This window comes from Caretta caretta, chromosome 5, assembly GCF_965140235.1.
Source record: "Caretta caretta isolate rCarCar2 chromosome 5, rCarCar1.hap1, whole genome shotgun sequence".
In the NCBI taxonomy this organism is placed as follows: domain Eukaryota; kingdom Metazoa; phylum Chordata; order Testudines; family Cheloniidae; genus Caretta; species Caretta caretta.
The window spans coordinates 104,725,575-104,747,771 of NC_134210.1; the positions used below are offsets into that span (position 1 = coordinate 104,725,575).

At 40.1% G+C, this 22,197-nt stretch overlaps 1 protein-coding gene across 2 annotated transcripts in view; it reads right to left on the reverse strand.

Annotated features, from left to right (window-relative positions):
* Positions 1-220: 220 nt before the first annotated feature.
* BRD10 (bromodomain containing 10) overlaps positions 221-22,197 on the reverse strand; it is a 114,347-nt gene continuing 92,370 nt past the window's right edge. For both annotated transcript variants that reach the window (XM_048850922.2, XM_048850921.2), the window contains 3 exons: positions 11,134-11,249; positions 9,408-9,595; positions 221-8,531 (listed from right to left, as the gene is read on the reverse strand). In XM_048850922.2, coding sequence (XP_048706879.1) covers positions 4,888-8,531; positions 9,408-9,595; positions 11,134-11,249 — 3,948 coding nt within the window. In that variant the 3' untranslated portion in view covers positions 221-4,887. The remainder of the gene's footprint in view (positions 8,532-9,407; positions 9,596-11,133; positions 11,250-22,197) is intronic.

Here is a 22,197-nt window from a genome sequence, read left to right on the forward strand (position 1 = left end):
GCAAATGATCAAGAGTCCTTTTCCCCTTTATTTTTAGTTGCTCTAGGGAAGGTTGACTCTGGCTATCATCTCAGTTGTTAGAGAACAATGATGAAGAGGGGAACTGTATTCACAAAATTACTGAAATTACTCTTTGCCCAATTTTATCATTTAGTCATAAAGCTTATTAGGCAGTCAGTCAACCTCGGGTTATTTCAGTTATCAAACAGGACTTCAGATATACATTTCCAATAATTCTCTTTATAAAACAGGACAGTCCACAAAAACTGCAGACTGCTATGTACTTCTCCAAACAAGCACATTTGCAAACACCTCCATTACAAGCTTATACATGCCAAGTTATTTTTAATGTAGTCATTTGAAGTTTCATTGTAGTGAAAAATAAATCTGCAGAAAAATTCAAGCAGAACTAATTACTATGTAAACAGTATTTTTTTAAAATCTGCTAATTGGGTTTCTCCAGTTTTCTTCCATATGAGATAAAACCATGGCATAAATCCTCCTATACCAGCAGGAGAAAATAAAAGCTTGTGTGACATTCCCTCTTTAAAAGGAGGCTAAATCTGCTCTCTTAAATCCTCTCAAGCAATAATGAAAGTCATTCTACTAAAAATCTACCAAAATAGTCTTCAGAAGAACAAAATCTTAGAAAGTCAATACCCAGTTCCACCAGCAAAATGAAAACAACATGCAACAAATGGGCTGGCATATGTGGTCTTGGAGAAATTAAATTATCAGATAAGAAATCACCATTCTACAATGTTCCTTTCTGCCTGTCCAGACATGAGGAACTTCAACTGCAGCATTCAGTTCCAGAACACAGTCAGTACCTAAATTTTTTTGAGTTGTACTAAAGTACAGCATGCAGGCCGTGTCTCCAAATGGAGGCATCTGAAAAGGCAGCCACAAGCCTGTAATTGTAAAGGTAAGGCACACATGGTTGCTGCTTTCTACAATTCTGAAGAGGAAACAATCCATTTCAACTCAAGAAGCAGACAGCTCTTACAAAATAACACTTCACTGAAGGCAGGGCCTCTTTCTCCAGGAAGGGTAAACTTCCTTAATGCAACGTCTTACTCAGTGAACTTGGAAGTCTTATGAGGTTAATAAGCCTTTCTTGGGAGTAAAAAATAATAAACCATTGATCCGAATTCCTACTTTCCAGATTTCTTTTAGATAGATATAAAGAGTCCTCTTTATAGCAGGATTGAGATGGTGCTTTAATTTCTCATTTCAAGGTGTTAGACAAATTATGTTGAGAGAGAATTCTTGGGGCAAGTAGAAAGAGAGAAAACCATCTGGGGAAGAAACTGAGAAACAAGCTTGAGCCTTAACTTGATGAAAAACCAGGCTGAGATGGCTGCAGGATAGAGCTTGAAGCTTCCCACTCCCCTGGCTGTACAAATGACCCACAGAAAAGCAGTTTTAACCGTGAGAACTGAAGATATTTCTTAGGGGCTAGGGGTTTATGAGAAACGTGAGGGTGTTCAGCATCATGCTGGCGTTCCGAGGGTTTCATAGATGGTGAAAATTCAACTTTTAACATACTCTAAAGTAACTCCCTTTCTCCAGATGAGAGTTTATGGATGGACAAACTCCTTCTTTGTTTGATAAAGTCCTAATCAAACTCTCACTAATGTTAAGAAGAGTCTTTCCATTCCCTTCAATGGGCACTAGATCAAAGCCTAGTTGCCAGAAACACCCAGGACAGGATTGCAAAATTTAGGACAGTTCCAGCCAAATTTAGACTGCTGACAGCTTAGGCAGGTGTAATGTGAAACTTTTCCCTGGATTCCTGCATGATTGCCTGAATGGTTTTAAGGTGGGTTTGCTCTGAAAAGTGAATCTTAAAAATGGCATAAGGGTTTTTCCTGTTTATGATCACTCAATTTCTTAATCCAATATGCTCAGTTTACAGACTCGGCCTGGGATCTTAGAGTCTTTGCAAAAGAAGGAATAGGTGTGTTAATGACAAGGCTAATGGCTGTAAAAAAACAGTAAAAGTGTGTTTTTCTCACCCATGTCAGCAGATACAACTTTGAATACACAGAGGAAGCAGATCTACTGTGTAGGTATATGACATTTTTTACAGTCACTTTTCATAGTCGAGCCAAATGTACTTTTCTGGTAGGCTTTGGGTCCCCCACGGTCCTCCCCAAATAGACATCCCCAAGTTACACAAACAGCTTAAAGGAGGATGTGAAAGACCCCAAAAGCAAATTGTCTGTCTGGTCAGTGTATTTCCCTTTTGAATGGAACTGGAAAGGACCCTGGGTAAATGAAAAAAGAAGGGCTGAACTTCTGGGATTTAGTTATCTAAACAAATATGGTGATTAGCATATCAAGAAATATGTATTTTATATAGCTCTTGTTCAGCCAGTGGCATCTTTAGTCAGAAGGAAGGAGGGAATCCTAGGAACTGTGGTGAACTAAAAGTTTTTGAGGGAAGATGATGGTAAAAGAAGCCAAATGCACTGGTATGAGATCCACACAACACTAGGGACAAGGGGAGAAAAGCACCTTGAGTTTGAGAGAGGGGACTTCTTTTCTGATCTGGAGGAAGGTCAAATTCAAAAAAGGATTAAAGAGGAGTCCAAAGTGAGCAGAACAAAAAGGCCTCCCCTAATACAATCATACCTGGCACCTGAACTTGTTGTCAGAAGGGCATCTCGTGGAAGCTGAAGTGTCTGCCCAGAGCTGAAGCACTCAAGAGACCTCTTCTCTAGGAGCATGAAAGGGTCCACGCAACAAGCGGCACAGAAGGCATCATCTGATAATTGATTCATCCCTGATCCACAGCTGGAGCTCCTTCTTTTCCTGTTTACTAGAGCAGTCAAGAGTTTCAAGAGCTTTACTCGCTTCAAGAGCTTTACTGTACCCATGCCTGTTATTTTCAGAAGAAAAGAAAATACTGGTCTAACGGAAGGGACACAGGAACTCACTACTGAGTATTCTTGATTTTGACTGGATGGCTATATGGTGATACATGGGAAGGAGAAGCAGTCCACTGGATTTGGATCCGTGGAGCCCTAGCCCAAGCAGAAACAAAAATCCATATGAGTTATATTCTATCCATGTTCCTTGTGCAGAACTTCATTTGATGGCATCCGACGTTATCTCAGCAAAGACTGTGGATATTAGATAGTCATATATTTGCATGTCCAAATAACTAAACATGCTGAAGGCTATATCAAAATTACATTAGTAAAAGTTAAGTTTATGTATTGTTTGGTGTGTCGTCCCACCCCCCAACCACATACTGATAAATATTCATATACATACAAAAATATATGAATCTGCTATAGGAAACAGGAAAAAATAGTTCATCATAAACACATGAAAGAAAAGATTTGACAGAAACACCATTTTGAAACTAATGAAAATTATTTCTTCTGCAACATCAAAGAGAGAAAGCAAAAGGTCAAAAATCACTTCATAGTGAGTAAGACTACGATTTAGTCACGGGTATTTTTAGTAAAAGTCACAGACAGGTCACAGGTGCTAAATCAGTCACTAAATGTAACGCATATACACTATAAAGAGGTGCATGTATAAATTGTTCTCCTACGATGCAATAGATACAGTTTTAAACTACTAAATCTTAGGTGCTGGGGACACTTCAGCGGACGCTGCTGCTGGGGGTGGGGGCGGTGCTCCGGCGGTCGCTGCTGCTCCTGAGGGGAGGGGTGGCCCAGGACCCTGCTGGGCTGCTGATCCGGGTTGGAGGTGGGGCAGCCAGTGGCCCTGCCGTTGCTGTTCCTCTGGGCAGGAGGTGGCCCAGAGCCCTGCCACTGCTCCTTTGGGCGTGGGGAAGCCCAGGGGCCCTGCCGCCTCCACTCCTGCTCTGGGCAGGTGCTGTTCCCAGATGGCTGCTCTGGGGCAGCACCCAGGACCAGTTCCCTGGGTCAGCAACACCAGCCGCTGCAGCTGCACAAGTCCTGGAGGTCCTGGAAAGTCACGGAATCAGTGACTTCCATGACCTTCGTGAAAGATTTGAAGCCTTAATAATGAGAGTTTCTTTGAAATATGAAATCTGTAAACAGGAAACCTGTTCCTAATTATTGAAATCCTATATGTAATGCAAATCACAGCTCAAAGTTTGGTGGCTTAAATAATTCTTTTTGGCAAAGTTCCACTCTGCAAGATTTTTCTGTATTAATGCATGTCTACTGTAAAGAGGTGCATGTATAAATTCTTCTCCCACGATGCAATAGATACAGTCTTAAAATACTGTCAAAACAAAGCAGTACAGCAACATGATTTATTACATGTTATTGTTGCTTAACAGTACACTGGTCCAAAATTACTAAAATACTTAAAAAACTATACATTATGTAAACAAAACATAAATAAGACAGCATAGTTCTTTGTACATATAGTTTAGTACAGATTGTTAGGGATCAGAAATATGTACAATTTTACACCATGGACTGGATTTTTACAATGCATAAATATATTTTTTTACAGAAACAAATCAAACAAAAATAAGATTTGACAAAAATAAAAAAGACACATATTGTTATAAACGTGCCGTCTAATGGTTCAAATTGTAAAATGAAACATGTCAATGTAAATGTGCAAAATGCTAGATTCCTTTAAACTAAAATCGAATTTTACACTTTGCTGTGTATATTAACAAGTTGGTCATTTTGACCATTTTATTAAATAACCCATTGAAAGCTTAGCTTAGAGGGAAAACAAACAGATCCTCTCACATCTCCCACAAGCAAACTGAAAACAGCTGCAATCTAATACAAAGATTAGATTTAAAGAAATCAACTATTTAAAGTATGTTTCAAACAGTGTAAGAAATGTTCAACAGTTATAATGATTTCCAAAGTCCAAAGAATGCCCCAAACATGTGAAATTGGCTCATTCACTCCAAATTCAGGATGCGGCTTTGTCAGATTTACCTAGGCCAGATGACTGAAAAGCAGGGAAGACACTAGTAGGATTTACGCTTTTGGACACTGCAATGGGTGACAGGGAAGAAGACAGAGAAGAAACCACCTTTGATGCTGGAGTATTTATAGCATTCAAAATGGCCCCTTCTGGGCTGACCAACAGTTTCTTGATAGATGTATCTAAGTGAAATACTGAAGTGCTACTTGGTAACTGAGAGTTACCAGCATTTATGGCAGGAACCAAAGAAGTTTTAGCTAAAACATTAACTGGAGGTTTTATCACTGAAGACATAGACAGTGTTGCTGTAGACGGTGGAGCGCTTGATTTAGCAGCAGTGTTTACTATCTGTGGTGTTGCATGTACAATGGGCAGAGCGTTTGCTGTCCCAAGAGAGTTCACAATTTTTGTAGAGCTTTTCAGAGGATGTTTTGATGTCTGCCAACTTAATGAATTACTTGGTGCTAGTGTGATGTTCTGGGAAATATGATTAACAAATGGTAGACCTCGAGCCCCTTGGCCATTGTTAATAAGTAAAGGAGGCCCATGTTTTGGATTAGCAGAGATGAGAAGAACATGGCTGCCTGCTCCAAGGCCTTGCGGTGGAACAATAAATCGAGTGCCATTAATCATGATGTGAGTTCCAGGTGCCAAAGGTGTACATGTGTTAATAACTATTTTCTGTTGAATACACGTTTCACTCAACTGACCCATTGCCTGGCTAGTTACAGTTGGTGAAGCAGTAGCAGTCTGAATGACAGAGGCACCTGGAGCACAAGAGTAAACATGAGCTGGTTTTGTTAAACTAGGAGGTATCTGCTGGCATGGGAGAGAAGCAAAGTTGGAAAAACTAATTATTTTACCTGTAGTTGGTGAAGCACATGGCAATACATGTTGAGGTTTGTGAAAGTTTGCATTAGTTGGCACTGCAGCTGAAATTCCTGGTGACTGAAATTGTACCAGTGTGGGGGGCTGTCCTTTTGGAAGGGGCAGACATTGTGCAGCAGCTGGAACTGCTGTCAAGCGAGGAACTGTCTGAATGACTTTAGTGGAGGCTGCCACAGGTCCAGGCAAGGTAACTGGAAACTGCAAAGGAGAAGGTACACTTTGAGAAGATATTCTTGGTTGTGTAGTTGAAATAAGAACAGATGAAGCAAGATGTCCTGTTTTCACAGTTGATATGGCCATAGTATTTCCAATATTTGATGTACACAGTCGACTAGTTACAACTGGCCTTATTCTTGAAGAAGTGTCATTTCCACTAACCAAAACAGCGGGTTGTGTCCCAATAGAAGTCCCACTTGGTGTCACTGAAACTGAATCTAAACATACATTTGCTGTTGTTACTATAAAAGCTTTTGCTGCAACACTTATAGATTCATTAACAGATGTAATACTTTGATTCACAAAACCTGAACATCCTGGAACCAAACTACCACTTGTTGACAAAGGCAAAATAAAACCCTTGCTGTTTATGTCATCTATTCCTTTGGGAGCTGCAGACTTCAGTATGTTAATTGGTGGAACATGCTGTGCATTGCCTGAGCTATTTACAATGGCTTGACCTATGTTTAGTCCAATTTTAACATCTTTTATTTGAGACACAGTAGGTGATGAACTTGCCTTTATTGGTGCTCCCATTGTAGATGGAATTAGAAGTAACTGAGGTTGTTCTGGGGTGTTAACATATGTTTTGCCTATGGAGGAAGGCAGGGCCTGTTTTAATGATTCTGCAACTAGACTGGTGTTTGATGGACTACTGGGAATTGGAGTATTAATGAAAACCAATTTTTGGGCACTAACACCAGTGGATGTTGGTATTATATTTACTCCTGTAGCTCCACAAGGAGAAAGAATAGGTGGATTTGTGACCAACATAAGTTTTTGAATCGGAGTACCACGGATCACATCTCCATTTGTTGCTGTAGCAGTCTCAGGTTGTGTAACAGGATATTTTTTAGTTTTAATATCAACCTGTTGCTGTGTTGAAGGAGTCTGGGTAATGTCTGTGCTACTTTGTTCAATATTTCCTGAAGAAATGCTAACAACATTAACAGTACCGTTTGGAGTTGCTGGCACCAAAGTGCTAGTTGATGAAATGGAGGACAAGAAAGTAGGAGATGATACCTGTTGAGTTTTCTCTATTACTTGATCCAAACTGCCACTAGTGGGAAGCTGCCCTAATGGAAATTTGAGATTTTTCCCTATTAGCTGGTTTAAGCCTGCAGGAATGGCTGGAATGGTAACAGAAGATGTTGTTGAGGGGGCAAACCCAGAAACAAAAGACTGACCAAACAGTGGGAGACTAGATGCGGCCGTCGCTACAGATGAAAAAGTAGAGGTTGACAACGTAGTGGATTTTGGAACCAAAAATGCCTGAAGCTGAGGTGCATAAGTGAAAACTGAATTTGGAGATAAAGTATTAGGTGAAATCTGGTCTGGGTTTGTCTGTACTTTAACAATTCCAGTGTTTCCCCCTCGTGTTGTGACAAGAATGGACTGCGATTCTCTTATACACACTGTTTTCAGCTCCTGCTTAGCTTCACAGGAGTCACTAGCCTGCTGTGGTGCTAGACTGTGAATGGAACAAGTAGTATTTGCAGATCCACTTAGTGTTGTTGCTGATGCCAAAGGCTGACCTAATGTGGAAACAGTGGATGAAGGTAAAGGTACAGAGAATGTGTCAGGTGAAACCGTAGTCTTCGTTTTGCCAGCTTCACTTTGGCTAATTTTAACTGCTGATGCTAGTAAGTTACTTGTTGCAGTTACAGAGGACAAAGGTTGTGGTCTGTTCACTGGACTAGTCACTTGTGACAAATGTGTAACACTCTTGTTAAAAACGGTACAAGACAGTTGAGTGGTAGCATTTACAGTTGGGTTTACAAGAACCGGTGCTAAAGAATCATTAACATGTGCTGCCTGTGGGAAAGATGTACAGTGCAGCTTTGCCACAGCTTTTCCTTCTTTGTGTTGTATGAGAAAATTTTGGGGTAAAATAAGAACTTGCTGCATGACTTTTTCTCCTGTTTTAGGATCAATCACAGGCTGCATTTGAATCTTCACTGAGCTGTTATGGACATCTATTGGTACACAATGGCCACTTGGCATTTTGTATACCATTTGTAAAGGACTCTTTGAATTGGTCTGGCAGGGCAATGCTGGCTTTAGTGGGGATGACTCCACAGACGACATAACTGCCTTTTCAGAAGCAAATATGTCCCTACCCATAGGGGGTGTCAGCTGATTTGTTAAGGTCACTTTGTTCCCAATATTCTTAGCAAGCAAAGCCTGGATGGGTTTGGTCCCTTTCAGAAAGTTTGATACTGACATTGCAGAATCTGTCAGGGCAAATGATTCTGGAGATGATAGCTCGCTTTGTTTCAGTTCACTCAAACAACTGTTAGTCTGCATCTCACTTTTGGCACTCTGGACTGTAGCCTCACTTGTGCTTAATTTAGTTTTCTTCCTTGGTGAAAGGTCTTTTGTGCTATCATCCAGGGAACTATTTTGCTTGGACTGACGTTTAATAGATTTGGACAGTGTCTTCTGTATTTCTTTAGAAGTCAATTCTTTCTTCAGTAGCCTGCTCCTTCCTGCAGGAAAATCCATTTCTAACAGTTTCATTTCATCTGCAGAAAGAATTAAACAAGTAATCGTAAATATACCACAAGTTAAATGTTTGCAACTGACACAGCTATATGATTGCTTTTAGCTAAACACTAATAAACTATGCAGTAGTTTATAAGTATGCTGTCATGTAAAGAATAGTTTCTGATGTGATGACAGTACTAATCATCCCATTAACTACATGCTTAAACATAATTTTAAAAAACCATAATAACTTAGCCTCCAGCCAATTTACATTTCAAATCCTATTGAGGAGGCACAGAATTTCATTTAAAAAATCATTAAGTCCCAAATTTGTATTTATGAATGCATCAAATTACAACATTCTAAGTGACAGCATAGTTTCCAGGATTTGATGTTACAATGCTTTAATTTAAAGCAAATTCATGAATTAAAAATAGAAATCCAGAAGTTTTTATACAAAACCAATAGATAGTTATGGATCCACTGCCTTTCATCCCAATTCATCCCAACTATTTAAAGAGCACAGGGAAAATGCTAGGGATGGATCAGGAGTAGAAGGGTACATGCCCATAACACTGAGGGCAACAGGAATTTGTGGTGTTGTGCTATCCACAGACAGCCCTGTAGCAGATGCTGTCAGTTCTAAGCTCTAATTCACGTTGTGTGCCATTTCAGCACCCACCACAGGCCAGAATCCAGAGGGCACAAATGTAGCACAAAGCCACCTTTGCCCATCCTTTCTCTCAGCTCTGCTTCCAAGAAGGTCAGCACAGAATCTAGACCAATATAATTCACCATAGTAAAAATAACATATAATACACAGCTACAACCAAAAAACCACAACACCAAACACAGGAAAACTGTAGGCCCTGTAGCACGTCCACATGGTCACTAAATCCCAGCTAAGTGCTTACCAAACTCTGAACGATCTTTTTGCAGGATCTCCAGATGCTCTGCAGCTTCTGAAGATTTACTGGCTACTGCATTGAAAGATTCTTTTCCATTATCAACTTCACCTTCTTCATTACTCCATAGTTCTCTGGCAAATTTATCATGGTCTGGCTGTCTTTTGAAATCATCATAGTCCTTCTTCAGTCGAGACCTTGAACAGAATATCAGACATAATGACTAACTTCTGCAACCTATTTTAAATATTTTATTAAGGAAATACTTAACTGTTCATACTTGTACCTATACTTACTGCCCAAAAACTTAATTAACATAGTTAAGATTCCCTAGCACAGGCTTGTGCCCTTCCAAACTGAGCACAGTGACTAAACTTAACCCTCTGAAAACCAGGAAATACAGATCTAAGGTTACGGCTCCCTTCTTGCCACAACCAAAATTCTGTCCCCCTGGAGCTGGCAATAGGTACTGGGACCAAATCAAATTTGACCTATTGCTAACAGTATCTGCCACTTTTTGTGTTGTATCCAACACAATTCTATGCCATCATTCCTTTTCATACTCTCTCAGAGACCTTCACTGTATTAGGTGCAGCTGTATTGGTTCAGGAATCAGTTGCAGCAAGTTCCCTGAGCTCACCCTGACATCTGAGTTGAGGCACAGCTGCAGCTAGAGACATGAGGGATCTCTGCTTTTGGTCTGTGTTATATACTAGGTCCAATTAGATGATCATAATGTTTCCTCTTGGCTCTAAAAATCTAAGAATGCCTGAAAGAATTTTTAAAATGTCTCAAGTCTCAGGGCTGCTAGAACAGCTGCTATTTACCTCCAGTGCCTGATATTCCACTAGGTATGTCAATAAGATGGGACCATAAGACTGCTTCACCCCATTTTAACATAATTTTACATATTCTCAATGCCCACCAGAATTCCACATCTGTCCTAGCATTCACACACTACCAGGCACTCTCTTTGTCCTCTGTTCTGTACTACTGCTCTGAGAAGTTCTTCAGTTTGTTGGAATATATCAAAGTGAATCAGAAGGATAAGACATCGGTAACTGAAGGTGATGACCGAGAGGGAATCCTTAGTACAAGGTGTTAACAACTAGCAAGTCTTTGGAGATTTGCCTAGAACAGGTAAAGTGGTCAAGTGTAATTTACAGAGCTGGAAAGACCTATTAACAACATTTTAAATACAGCTTCCTTGATGTGGATCTTGGTGCTGGTCTGCAGCTGATGTCAAATCTGACACCAGCTGAGGTCAGTCCAATCAGGTAATCTCAGTTTTGTGCAAATCACTGCCAAAGTTTGAGCAACAAGTGGGTGCAAAAAAATTTGTAAGAACAGGAAAATTTTATTCACAGTTAAAAGGTGTTGTATCTCAGGACCCATGGGTCCAAATGAATCCAACTTTGCATAATTAACTCTACTCTGGACATTGACTTGGCATAGTAATTCTAAAAACAATTGGAGTATGCATGGGAATTTTAGGGCATTTTGAAAAATCAGTTGTTAGACAGAAAGCTCTGCTTAATCTTATCTATGGAGTCATTAGCACTCCTGCATAACATGAAAACATCTAGCTCTTTAAACTGAAATATTGTCTATACCTCACACATAACCTTAAAGTATTGTTGTTACCAGGATGTTAGCATCAATTATTACTTTAAAAAATGTAACTTTTGTGTTTTGGTCATCTCTCTCACATTGTTCCAAAGAGTACCCCATTTACCTATTTCTCTGAAAAGCCTTCATTAGTTTTGGTTCCCATGGTAACAATTCATTTAGCAGTCGTACCAATGTACAGTGCAATTCCTTTACTGCTTGTTTCCGATGGTACCATCTTCCCTGCAAACATAAAAACATTTCTTTATTATTGCATTACAGCTGCATCTAATAAATATATTAGTCTGACACCAATGTCAGTGTACTTCCATGCAACATATAAAAAAGAAAATACAAAACTAAACATATATTACATTTGACTTTAACAATGCAGTCCAGTCTCAGCTTTAGTAAGGCAAACTCTAATCTTATTTAGAATACTTTTATTGAAAACAAACCCAGAAACAAAATCCTCATAAATAAAGGTCTCTTACCAAAATGTTTACTTTTCCAGGGACTAAGGTCCACTCCTGCAAACGTTTAAACATGTGCTTAACTTTACTTCCATGAGTAATTTTAAACATGTGAGATAATCCCATTGGGCTCAAAGGGACTAGACTCAAATGTGTAAAGTTCCATGTGTAAATGTTTACAAGATTAGGACTTAAAATTGTATTACAGCAAACCTAAACACTATTTTTAATTTTATGAATTATCAGATTGAAATAGACACTTTACAAAAAGAAAAGATATTTTATAATTTTCAAGATTATAAACTTCCCAGAAAATTACTTTTGGGGCTAATGTGTCTTACAATTGTATTTTATGCAAAGGCGAGTTTCTTGGGAAAGTTCTATACGTGGTGAGATTAATCATGATTCATGTTTTTAATTGCACAATTTATCGTGATTCATGTTTTTAATTGCTTGACATCCCTAGAAAAATTGTAAAAATCTGTCACAAAAAGGAAGTGCTCCTTCTTTTATTTTCTGATAACTCAGATATATCCCAGGTACAGAAGGTTTCAGAGTAGCAGCCGTGTTAGTCTGTATTCGCAAAAAGAAAAGGAGTATTAGTGGCACCTTAGAGACTAACCAATTTATTTGAGCATAAGCTTTCGTGAACTACAGCTCACTTCATCAGATGCATGCTCAAATAAATCGGTTAGTCTCTAAGGTGCCACTAGTACTCCTTTTCTTTTTGTGAATACAGACTAACACGGCTGCTACTCTAAAACCTTCTATACCTGGGATATATCTGAGTTATCAGAAAATAAAAGGAGGAGCACTTTCTTTCTGTGACAGACTTTTACAATTTTTCTAGGGATGTCAAGCAATTAAAAACATGAATCACGATAAATTGTGCAATTAAAAACATGAATCATGATTAATCTCACTATTAAACAATAATAGCATACCATTTATTTAAATATTTTTGGATGTTTCTACATTTTAAAAAATACTGATTTCAATTATAATACAGAATATAAAGTGTACAGTGCTCAATTTATATTTATTTTTATTACAAGTATTTGCATTGTAAAAAAACAAAAGAAATAGTATTTTTTAATTCACCTAATATAAGTACTGTAGTGCAATCTCTTTATCATGAAAGTTGAACTTACAAATGAAGAATTATGTACAAAAAAACTGCATTCAAAAATAAAACAATGTAAAATTTTCGAGTCTGTAAGTCCACTCAGTTCTACTTCTTGTTCAGCCAATCGTGCAGACAAACAAGTTTGTTTACATTTGCAAGAGATAATGCAGCCCACTTCTTGTTTCCAATGTCACCTGAAAGTGAGAACAGGCGTTTGCATGGCACTGTTGTAGCCGGTGTCACAAGATATTTAAGTGCCAGATGCGCTAAAGATTTGTATGTCCCTTCATGCTTCAACTGCCATTTCAGGGGACATGCGTCCATGCTGATGATGGGTTCTGCTCGATAACAATCCAAAGCAGTGCGGACTGACACACGTTCATTTTCATTATCTGAGTCAGATGCCACCTGCAGAAGGTTGATTTTCTTTTTTGGTGGTTAGGGTTCTGGAGTTTTCGCATTGGAGTGTTGCGCTTTTAAGACTTCTGAAAACATGCTCCACACCCCATCCCTCTCAGACTTTGGAAGGCTTTTCAGATTCTTAAACCTTGGGTCAAGTGCTGTAGCTGTCTTTAGAAATCTCACATTGGTACCTTCTTTGCATTTTATCAAATCTGCAGTGAAAGTGTTCTTAAAATGAACATGTGCTAGGTCATCATCCGAGACAGCTATAACATGAAATATATGGCAGAATCCAGGTAAAACAGAGCAGGGGACATACAGTTCTCCCCCAAGGAGTTCAGTCACAAATTTAATTAACGCATCATTTTTTTAACGAGCGTCATCATGGAAGCATGTCCGCTGGAATGGTGGCCGAAGCATGATGGGGCATACGAATGTTTAGTATATCTGACATGTAAATATCTTGCAATGCCAGCTACAAAAGTGCCATGCAAATGCCTGTTCTCACTTTCTGGTGACACTGTAAATAAGAAGAGGGCAGCATTATCGCCCGTAAATGTAAACAAACTTATTTGTCTTAGTAATTGGCTAAACAAGAAGTCGGACTGAGTGGACTTGTAGGCTCTGCAGTTTTACTTTGTTTTGTTTCTGAGTGAAATTATGTAACCAAAAAAAATCTACATTTGTAAGTTGCACTTTCATGACAAAGCAATTGCACTACAGTACTTGTATGAGGTGAACTGAAAAATACTACTTCGTTTACTATTTTTACAGTGCAAATATTTATAATAAAAATAATATACACTAATTTCAATTACAACACAGAATACAATATATATGAAAATATAGAAAAATATCCAACATATTTAATACATTTCAATTGGTATTCTATTGTTTAACAGTGCGATTAAAACTGATTAATCACGATTAATTTTTTTGAGTTAACTGCGATTAATCGACAGCCATAATTTTTCCAGTCAGATAACTCAAAAACGGTTTTCTTTTCCAAACTGAACCTTAGTTTGTATAATCCTCCATGAAGAATGCATGTTAAACAGAGTAATGTGCATGTACAGTACATTATTTTCCTTACTAGTTATTTAAGTGGGCATCAATTGTGATTATTAAAAAAAAATAGTAATTTAACACTATACATTTACATGGCACTTTACAAAGCAGGACATATATGCTTTATATATATTTGCCACAAGAGCTTAATTATTGAGGTAGTCATAAAAATGAGTCTGGATATCCACACTCTGCCCTCATACTTTTGCCACCTCACTAAGTTCAGTGTACTATAGGAACGAACTGGACTCAGTGGGCCAAATCTTGCCATAGATGATGTTGAGACAGGGAAAGACGGCATGGTTCTGCTGCAGAAACAGGGAGAGGAGTTGGTGGGAACTCATCTCCACATTTGATCTGCACCCTTAGTTTGCTGCAGAGCTCTGCTCTATAAGGGCTACCTGTACCCCAGAATGCATGGAATTTTTGCAAGAAGCGTTGGATTAGGGCCTGAATTTAAAGCCCTTCAAGAGTCTACAGTAGTCTCCATGGCTTGTTGGAAAGATTCCTTTCCACCCATCCCCAGGAGACTTCCCCAGGGCACAGTATGATCACTCAGGTTGCTAGCTTGTTTGAAAACAGTCCACTGTTTTTACTATGATGTGCAATCATTTGCATTTTATACAGCAGAATGAATGACTACTTATTGCTTATTCTTTAATTAAAATTACAAAAAACAAGGTACTTGAATGAAAAGCTATACATTAATGCCAAATTATGATTAAGATTTAACACACAGAAAAGTCAGGAAATTATGTGTTTTAATTCCCCCATGTGTAAATTGGTCACACTGCTCATATTATATATTGAAGTAAAAAACTGTCAACAGATACTATAATAAAAAGTTATATATGTGCAATATAGCCTAATTAGAATCCTGCTATTGGTTACTCATAAGAGTAGTCAATAGAACTATTTACAGTAGAAAACAATTAGTTTGAGCGATTTATTTCATTTTAAAGAGTATATTTAAAATTCCACATAGAGAATTACAGACATAAATGCATTTGTATATCATATAGTACTATTGGAATACATAAAATGGGTAATACTGAAAACAAAACATTAAAATAAGTAAACAGAATCTCACTGACTTCAGGACACTGAGATATTGTACATGTCTTGAATTCAGCACAGATTAAGACACATAAAAGTAAGATAAAGATGATGGATTAATATGTGAAATGTAGCTTGGGTGGAACAAAGAATGAAGGAATAAACGGATTTTTCTGAGACTCATTTACCTGTAGAGATGACTGATAGTCTGATTTGGGCAGGGAAAGTAGAATTTATCTTAGGTGGATTGGGCCACTGAATAAACTTTAAAGTAAAAAGTTGTAGAATGTGCTGACCAAATTGGCACAAGCATAGGCTTTAGCGTAAGAATGGACTACGAGCTTTTATTAGATTAAAATCACCTGAGGAGGGAACATCAGATGTGTAGAGGTCACATTCCTCTAATTTAAAAAGCAAGATGGGAAATTCTAATTTCAATTTCTTAAGAAAATTCATGTCATCCAGATTAAAATTTCTGGACAACCCCACATTCTGTTTGTTTTCCCAATCATTTCTGTGTGACTATGATACAAAATATCATGGCTTATTTGAAATGTAATTATGTTCTTGAATCCCAACTGTTCATTTTTCTCAGGATCCTGGAGTACAGCTGTTGGAGCTAAACCTACTGGTATTAATGCATAATGACAAGTAGAATAGAATGTGCAGAGTACTCTTTCCTCACATATGTTTAAAGCACACAGTAGATAAGAAAAAAAGGTACAAGGCCATTTGTTTTACTGGGCCAGGTTTTTTATCAGTGCAGTTCAATGTAGCTTTCAAGACAGAGAGTGCGATTTGTGAGAAGACCCTTTGCGGAATAAATGATCTGTTAGCAAACTTCAGACATAAAACTAGTCAAAAACAATGAAAACAGAAAACATGTTTTCTGAGGTACATTACAAACCCCAGCATTTTACTTCCTACACAAGTGCAAAATAACCAGGACTCTATTTCACATCTATGATAGAACATATAGCCTTGTATTCTTTATTACAGAGAAAACTAAATCACAGTTGAAGACAGAGATCGGATTGGGTCAGCTCATGGTATTATGCCTATATAAGCAATTCCTTGGTGGCCTACTAGTTTCTACAGAAATTCAGCATTTATTTAAAAATAATTATTTCTAGTCCCTGTTCTCTCAAAGATAATGTTCTGAATGTGACTTGATGCAGTGCTGAATCTACAGACAAATGGAATGAAAAATTACTGTTACAACCAAATGCTGCTCTTCTTCCGTGGGCACAGAAAGGGCCAAATGCAGTGGAACAATTATGATTCTACTGCACAAAGAAAGAGGGTTTGGCTGCTCAGGGAACTCTACAGAAGCGATTTCATGGAGTGACTAATAAATCTGTCACTTTATGATTCCATGCACAACTCCTTCCCTCAGTGAGGGGCATATTGTGATAAATAAAGTGGGGGAATAGCTCCCTTTGATGGTCACCCACAGCCACGCTAAACAGGTCTCCACACCAAACTCCATTCCTGAGCCTCCTACAGAAACCCAGCCAGAGGTGTTGAAACCAGACCCCAGACCAGAGTCTATGACAGAGTCTAAAAAACCAAAAACCGTTTGGGGATGTCCTTCCACTGGGAGGGAATGGGCAAGGATGTTTCTACCTATGTCCAGTCTTGTGAGGTGTGCCAGAGGGTGGGAAAGCCCCAAGACCAGGTCAAGGCCCCTCTCCAGTCACTCCCCATCATTGAGGTTCCATTTCAGCATGTAGCTGTGGATATTCTGGGTCCTTTTCCTAAGAAGACACCCAGAGGAAAGCTATACATTCTGACCTTCATGGATTTTGCTACCCAATGGCTGGAAGCAGTAGCTCCAAGCAACACCAGGGCTAAAAGCGTGAGCCAGGCACTGACAGACATTTTTGCCAGGGTAGGTTGGCCCTCTGATATCCCTATGGATTTGGGAACTAACTTCCTGTCAGGGACCATGAAACATCTTTGGGAAGCACATGGGGTGAACCACTAGGTGGCCACCCCTTACCACCATGAAACAAATGGCCTAGTGGAGAAATATAGAGGGACTTTGGGGGCCATGATACATAAATTTGGGAATGAGCACTCCAATGATTGGTACACTATCACAGTCTGGGATTTTCACCATTTGAACTCGTTTATGGCCATGAAGTTAAGGGACCATTACAACTGGTGAAGCAACAATGGGAGGAGGTTACATCTTCTCCAGGAACTAACATTTTGGACTTTGTAACCAACCTACAAAACACCCTCAAAGACTCTCTAGCCCAATGACTCTCAAACTTTTTTTTACTGGTGACCCCTTTCACATAGCAAACCTCTGAATGTGACCCCCACCCCTTATAAATTAAAAACATTTTTTATATGTTTAACACCATTATAAATGCTGGAGGCAAAACGGGGTTTGGGGTGGAGGTTGACAGCTCACGACCCCCCATGTAATAGCCTCGTGACCACCTGAGGGGTCCTGACCCCCAATTTGAGAACCCCTACTCTAGCCCTTGCTCGAGAAAACCTACAGGATGCTCAACAAGAGCAAAAGGCCTGGTACGATAAACATGGCAGAGAGCGTTCCTTCAGAGCAGGTGACCAAGTCACAGTCCTGAAAGCACTCTAGGCCAATAAAATGGAAGCGTTGTGGGAGGGGCCATTTATGGTCCGAGAGCACCTGGGAGCTGTTAATTACCTCATAGCATTCCCAGACCCTACCCTAAAACCTAAACTATACCATATTAATTCTCTAAAGCCCTTTTATTCCCGAAAAATCAAGGTTATCCAGTTTACCACCCAGGAGAGAGACGATGCTGAGTGGCCTGAAGGAGTATACTATGAAGGAAAAAGCAATGGTGGTGTGGAAGAGGCGAGCCTTTCCATGACCCTTGGTCATAAGCAGTGACAGCAAATCCAGGAGCTGTGCACCAGCTTCGCGCCAATGTTTTCAGCCACCCCAGGACGGATAGAATGGGTGTACCACTCCAATGACGCAGGTGATGCTCTCCCAATTAGAGCCCAACCCTACCGGATGGCTCCTCAAGCCAAAACTGCAATAGAAAGGGAGACCAAGGACATGTTACATATGGGTGTAATCTGCCCCTCTGAAAGTGCATGAGCCTTTTCAGTGGTTCTGGTTCCCAAATCAGACTGGGAAATCCGTTTTTGTGCGGACTATCATAAACTAAATGCTGTAACTCGCTTAGAAAACTATCCAATGCCATGCAGAGATAAACTGTTGGAGAAACTGGGACGTGCCCAGTTCATCTCCACCTTAGACTTAACTAAGGGGTCCTGGCAAGTGCTGCTAGATGACCCAGCCAAGGAAAGGTCAGCCTTCATCACCCATGTAGGGCTGTATGAATTTAATGTGCTCCCTTTTGGACTGCGAAATGCGCCCGCCACCTTCCACAGACTGGTAGATAACCTTCTGGATGGATTTGGGGAATTTGCAGTTGCCTACCTCAACAGTGTGGCTATATTCTCAGATTCATGGCCAGAACACCTGGAACACCTCCAAGCTGTCTTCCAGCGCATAAGGGAGGCAGGATTAACCGTTAAGGCCAAAAAGTATCAAATAGGCCTAACCTACCTTGGACCTACCTTGGACACCAGATGAGTTAAGGTACTATCAACCCCCTACAGGCTAAGGTAAATGCTATCCAAAATTGGCCTGTCCTCACCAGCGGATTTATTGATGTTCACTAATAATAATCCTGGTGGTGGATGCTCCATCACTGACCATTTTTAAATCAAGATCTAAAAGCTCTGCTGTGGGAATTATTTTGGGGCAGTTCTGTGGCCTGTGTTATGCAGGAGGTCAGACTCACTCGATGATCACAATGGTCCCTTCTGGCCTTGGAATCTATGAATGAATAAGCAGGTCCAATCCTTCTTGGGCTTGGCTGGGTATTACCGACGATTTGTACCACGCTACAGCCAAATTGCCACCCCTCTGACAGACCTCACCAGGAAAAAACAGCCAAATGCAGTTCAGTGGACTGACAAGTGTCAGAAAGCCTTTAACCAGGTTAAGGTGGCCGTTATGTCTGACCCTGTACTGAGGGCCCCGGACTTCGACCAACTGTTCATCATAACCACAGATGCGTCCAAGCGCAGTGTAGGAGCAGTTTTAATGCAGGAAGGACCAGATCAACAATTCCATCCTGTCGTGTTTCTCCACAAAAAACTTTCTGAGAGGGAAAGCCACTGGTCAGTCTCAGAAAAAGAATATTACACCATTGTGTATGCTCTGGAGAAGCTACGCCCATACATTTTGGGATGGTGGTTCCACCTGTAGACTCACAATGCTGCACTGAAGTGGCTTCACATAGTCAAAAAAAGTAACAAAAAACTTCTTCGGTGGAGTTTAGCTCTTCAAGACTTTGATTTTGAAATACAACACACTTCAGGAGCCTCTAACAAAGTGGCTGATGCACTCTCTTGGGAAGGTTTCCCAGAACAGCTGCGTAAAAATGTCCCTGCATTCTAAGTCATTGTAGTCCTTGAAATGTAAAAAGTACTGTTTAGTTCTTCATGTAATTATTAGTAACATTAGAGGTGCATGTATCTTATTAACTCTGTTTTCTAAGCCTCCAGGAAGAAATCCCAGCTGACCTGAACTAGGCTAGCCAGCACCGTATGTGATTTGGGGGGCATGTAACAAATAAAGTGGGGGGGTAGCTCCCTTTGATGGATACCCAGCCAGCCAGTTAGCTGTAAAATACCTCTTGATAGCTGTTCTTTACTTGCTTTACCTGTAAAGGGTTAAAAAGTCCCCGAGGTAAAGAAAAAAAAAAGTGGGCACCTGACGAAAAGAGCCAGGGGGAAGGCTAGAACTTTTAAAAATTGGGAAAGAAACTTTGTCTGTCTGTTGTTCTCTGGGCTGCAGGGACACGGAGCAGCAACGCTATAAGCAGAAATGCTGAGTAATGTTTGAACCAGGTATGAAAAAGTATCTTCCAAACCTAGAAGAAATTATTTGGACAGGGAATGTTTAGTTAGACACAATCAGGTTTATTTCTTATTGTGGCTTGTGGATCTCCTCTGTGCTAACCCCTTATGCCTTTGTTTGCTTGAAACCAGTGGCGTACCTAGGTGGAGCGAACAGGACATAAGAAAAGGTGCCACCCACTTGTACTCACCAAGCGGCGCTTCGGGTCCGCGGCGGCACTGAAGGCCCCCGCCGCTGAAATGCTGCAGAGGACCTGGAGCGAATGAAGGCCCCCACCGAGGACCCAAAGCACGTGAAGGCCCCTGCCGAGGACCCGAAGAGCATGAAGGCCCCCACCACCGAGGAGCCAGAGCGCGTGAAGGCCCCTGCCGCCGAGGAGCTGGAACGCGTGAAGGCCCCTGCCGCCGAAGACCGGAGACCGGAGCGCTACCAGGTGAGTAAAAATTAAAAAAGGAGCCTATAAATTAAAAAGGCGCCACTTGTGCTCAGAGGGGGAGCAGCCACTCCCCCCACCTCCCGGCTATGCTACTGCTTGTAACCTTTAAGATGAACCCCCAAGAAAGCTAGTTTGGGTGCTTAATTTTTGGAATTGCTCTTTTAAAATCTAGCAAAAGCCTAAGTTCTAGATGTATTTTCTTCCTTTATGTTTTTAATAAAATTTACCTTTTTGAAGAACAGGATTGAATTTTTGGTGTCCCAAGAGGTTTGTGCATATGCTATTTGATTAGCTGCTGGCAACAGCTAATTTCCTTTGTTGTTGGTTTTTCTCAGCTCTTCCCCGGAGGTGGGGGTGAATGGGCTTGAGGGTACCCCACAGGGAAGAATTCCCAAGTGTTCCTTCCTGAGTTCAAGGGGGTTTTTTGCATTTGGGTGGTGCCAGCGTTTACCAAGCCAAGGTCAGAGAAAAGTTGTAACCTTGGGAGTTTAATACAAACCTGGAGTGGCAAATACTAATTTTTAGAATCCTTGCAGGCCCCCAGCTTCTGCACCCCAAGTGCCAGAGTGGGGATTTAGCCTTGACAGATGGGCATATGGGTTTCAACATTACCAAATCCTATGAGTTGTATTAGTGGAAGTGGAGATGCTCCGCATCAAGCCACTGTACTGGAGGGGTAAGGATCCTTTCCCCCAAACACTTTTTGAGCAGAGGTCCAACATTTATTCTTAAGAGAAATGTGAACTCTTACAATGTGTTTCCTTGAGCTTACTGTAGAGCATGATTATAACACTTTACAATCAACATTCTTAACTATTTCTCTGCTGATCATTTTAACATAAATATCAGCAACTTTGGCATTGTAGGCAGAGCTTTAAACTGGGGCAGAGCTGGAAGAGAGTACCAATACGACCGCTTTTCTCCCCAGTGTGACTCCTAATTATAGGTAGTGGCAAAAAATTAGTATTTTTGTTCTGGTAGCAATAAGTTATGATATTTGGACTTTTGAACAAATGATCAAATATTTGTATAAAGGAAAGTGTAAAATGTGCTCTTTATTGGTGGCTTATAACTATATTTAACAAAAGGAAAATACCATTTACAATTATGTGCTGAATGTTCCCATATGACTACGGTTAGAGAGACAGTCAACAAATTCTGAACTTAAAACTTACCTTTTTTAAAAAAAATTAGGATTCCGACATCCAGAGCAGCCATGGAATGCTGACTCCACTCTCCGTGATGCCCCAGCATACACTAGTCTGATAATGGCATACTCATCATGGAACCCCAAAGCAGACTGGAGCCAGGATATGTATACAGGGGGTAAGGACTAAACTTTTATTTTTTAAATAAACACACACACACAACCACAATATTATGCAGTTTTATAAGATTTTTAAAAATTCTTATTTTATATCCTACGGGACATAAAATAAAGAATATTAGTAATCTTACAAAACCATGCAATATTGTTCAAAAAGGGTGGTGGTGGAAGGAGAAAACTTACCTTACCCTTATAGGCCTGCTCCATTCTGCAGCGGGGTTCGGTGGAATGTGTGACATCACCAGTCTACCGTTTTCTAGTGATGTTACACGGAGAGGGAGCTGGTGAACTGCAGCTGCTTTGGACATCAGACACCTAAAGAAAAAAATTGGTAACTTTTAAGTTCAGAATGTTTTGAATGCCC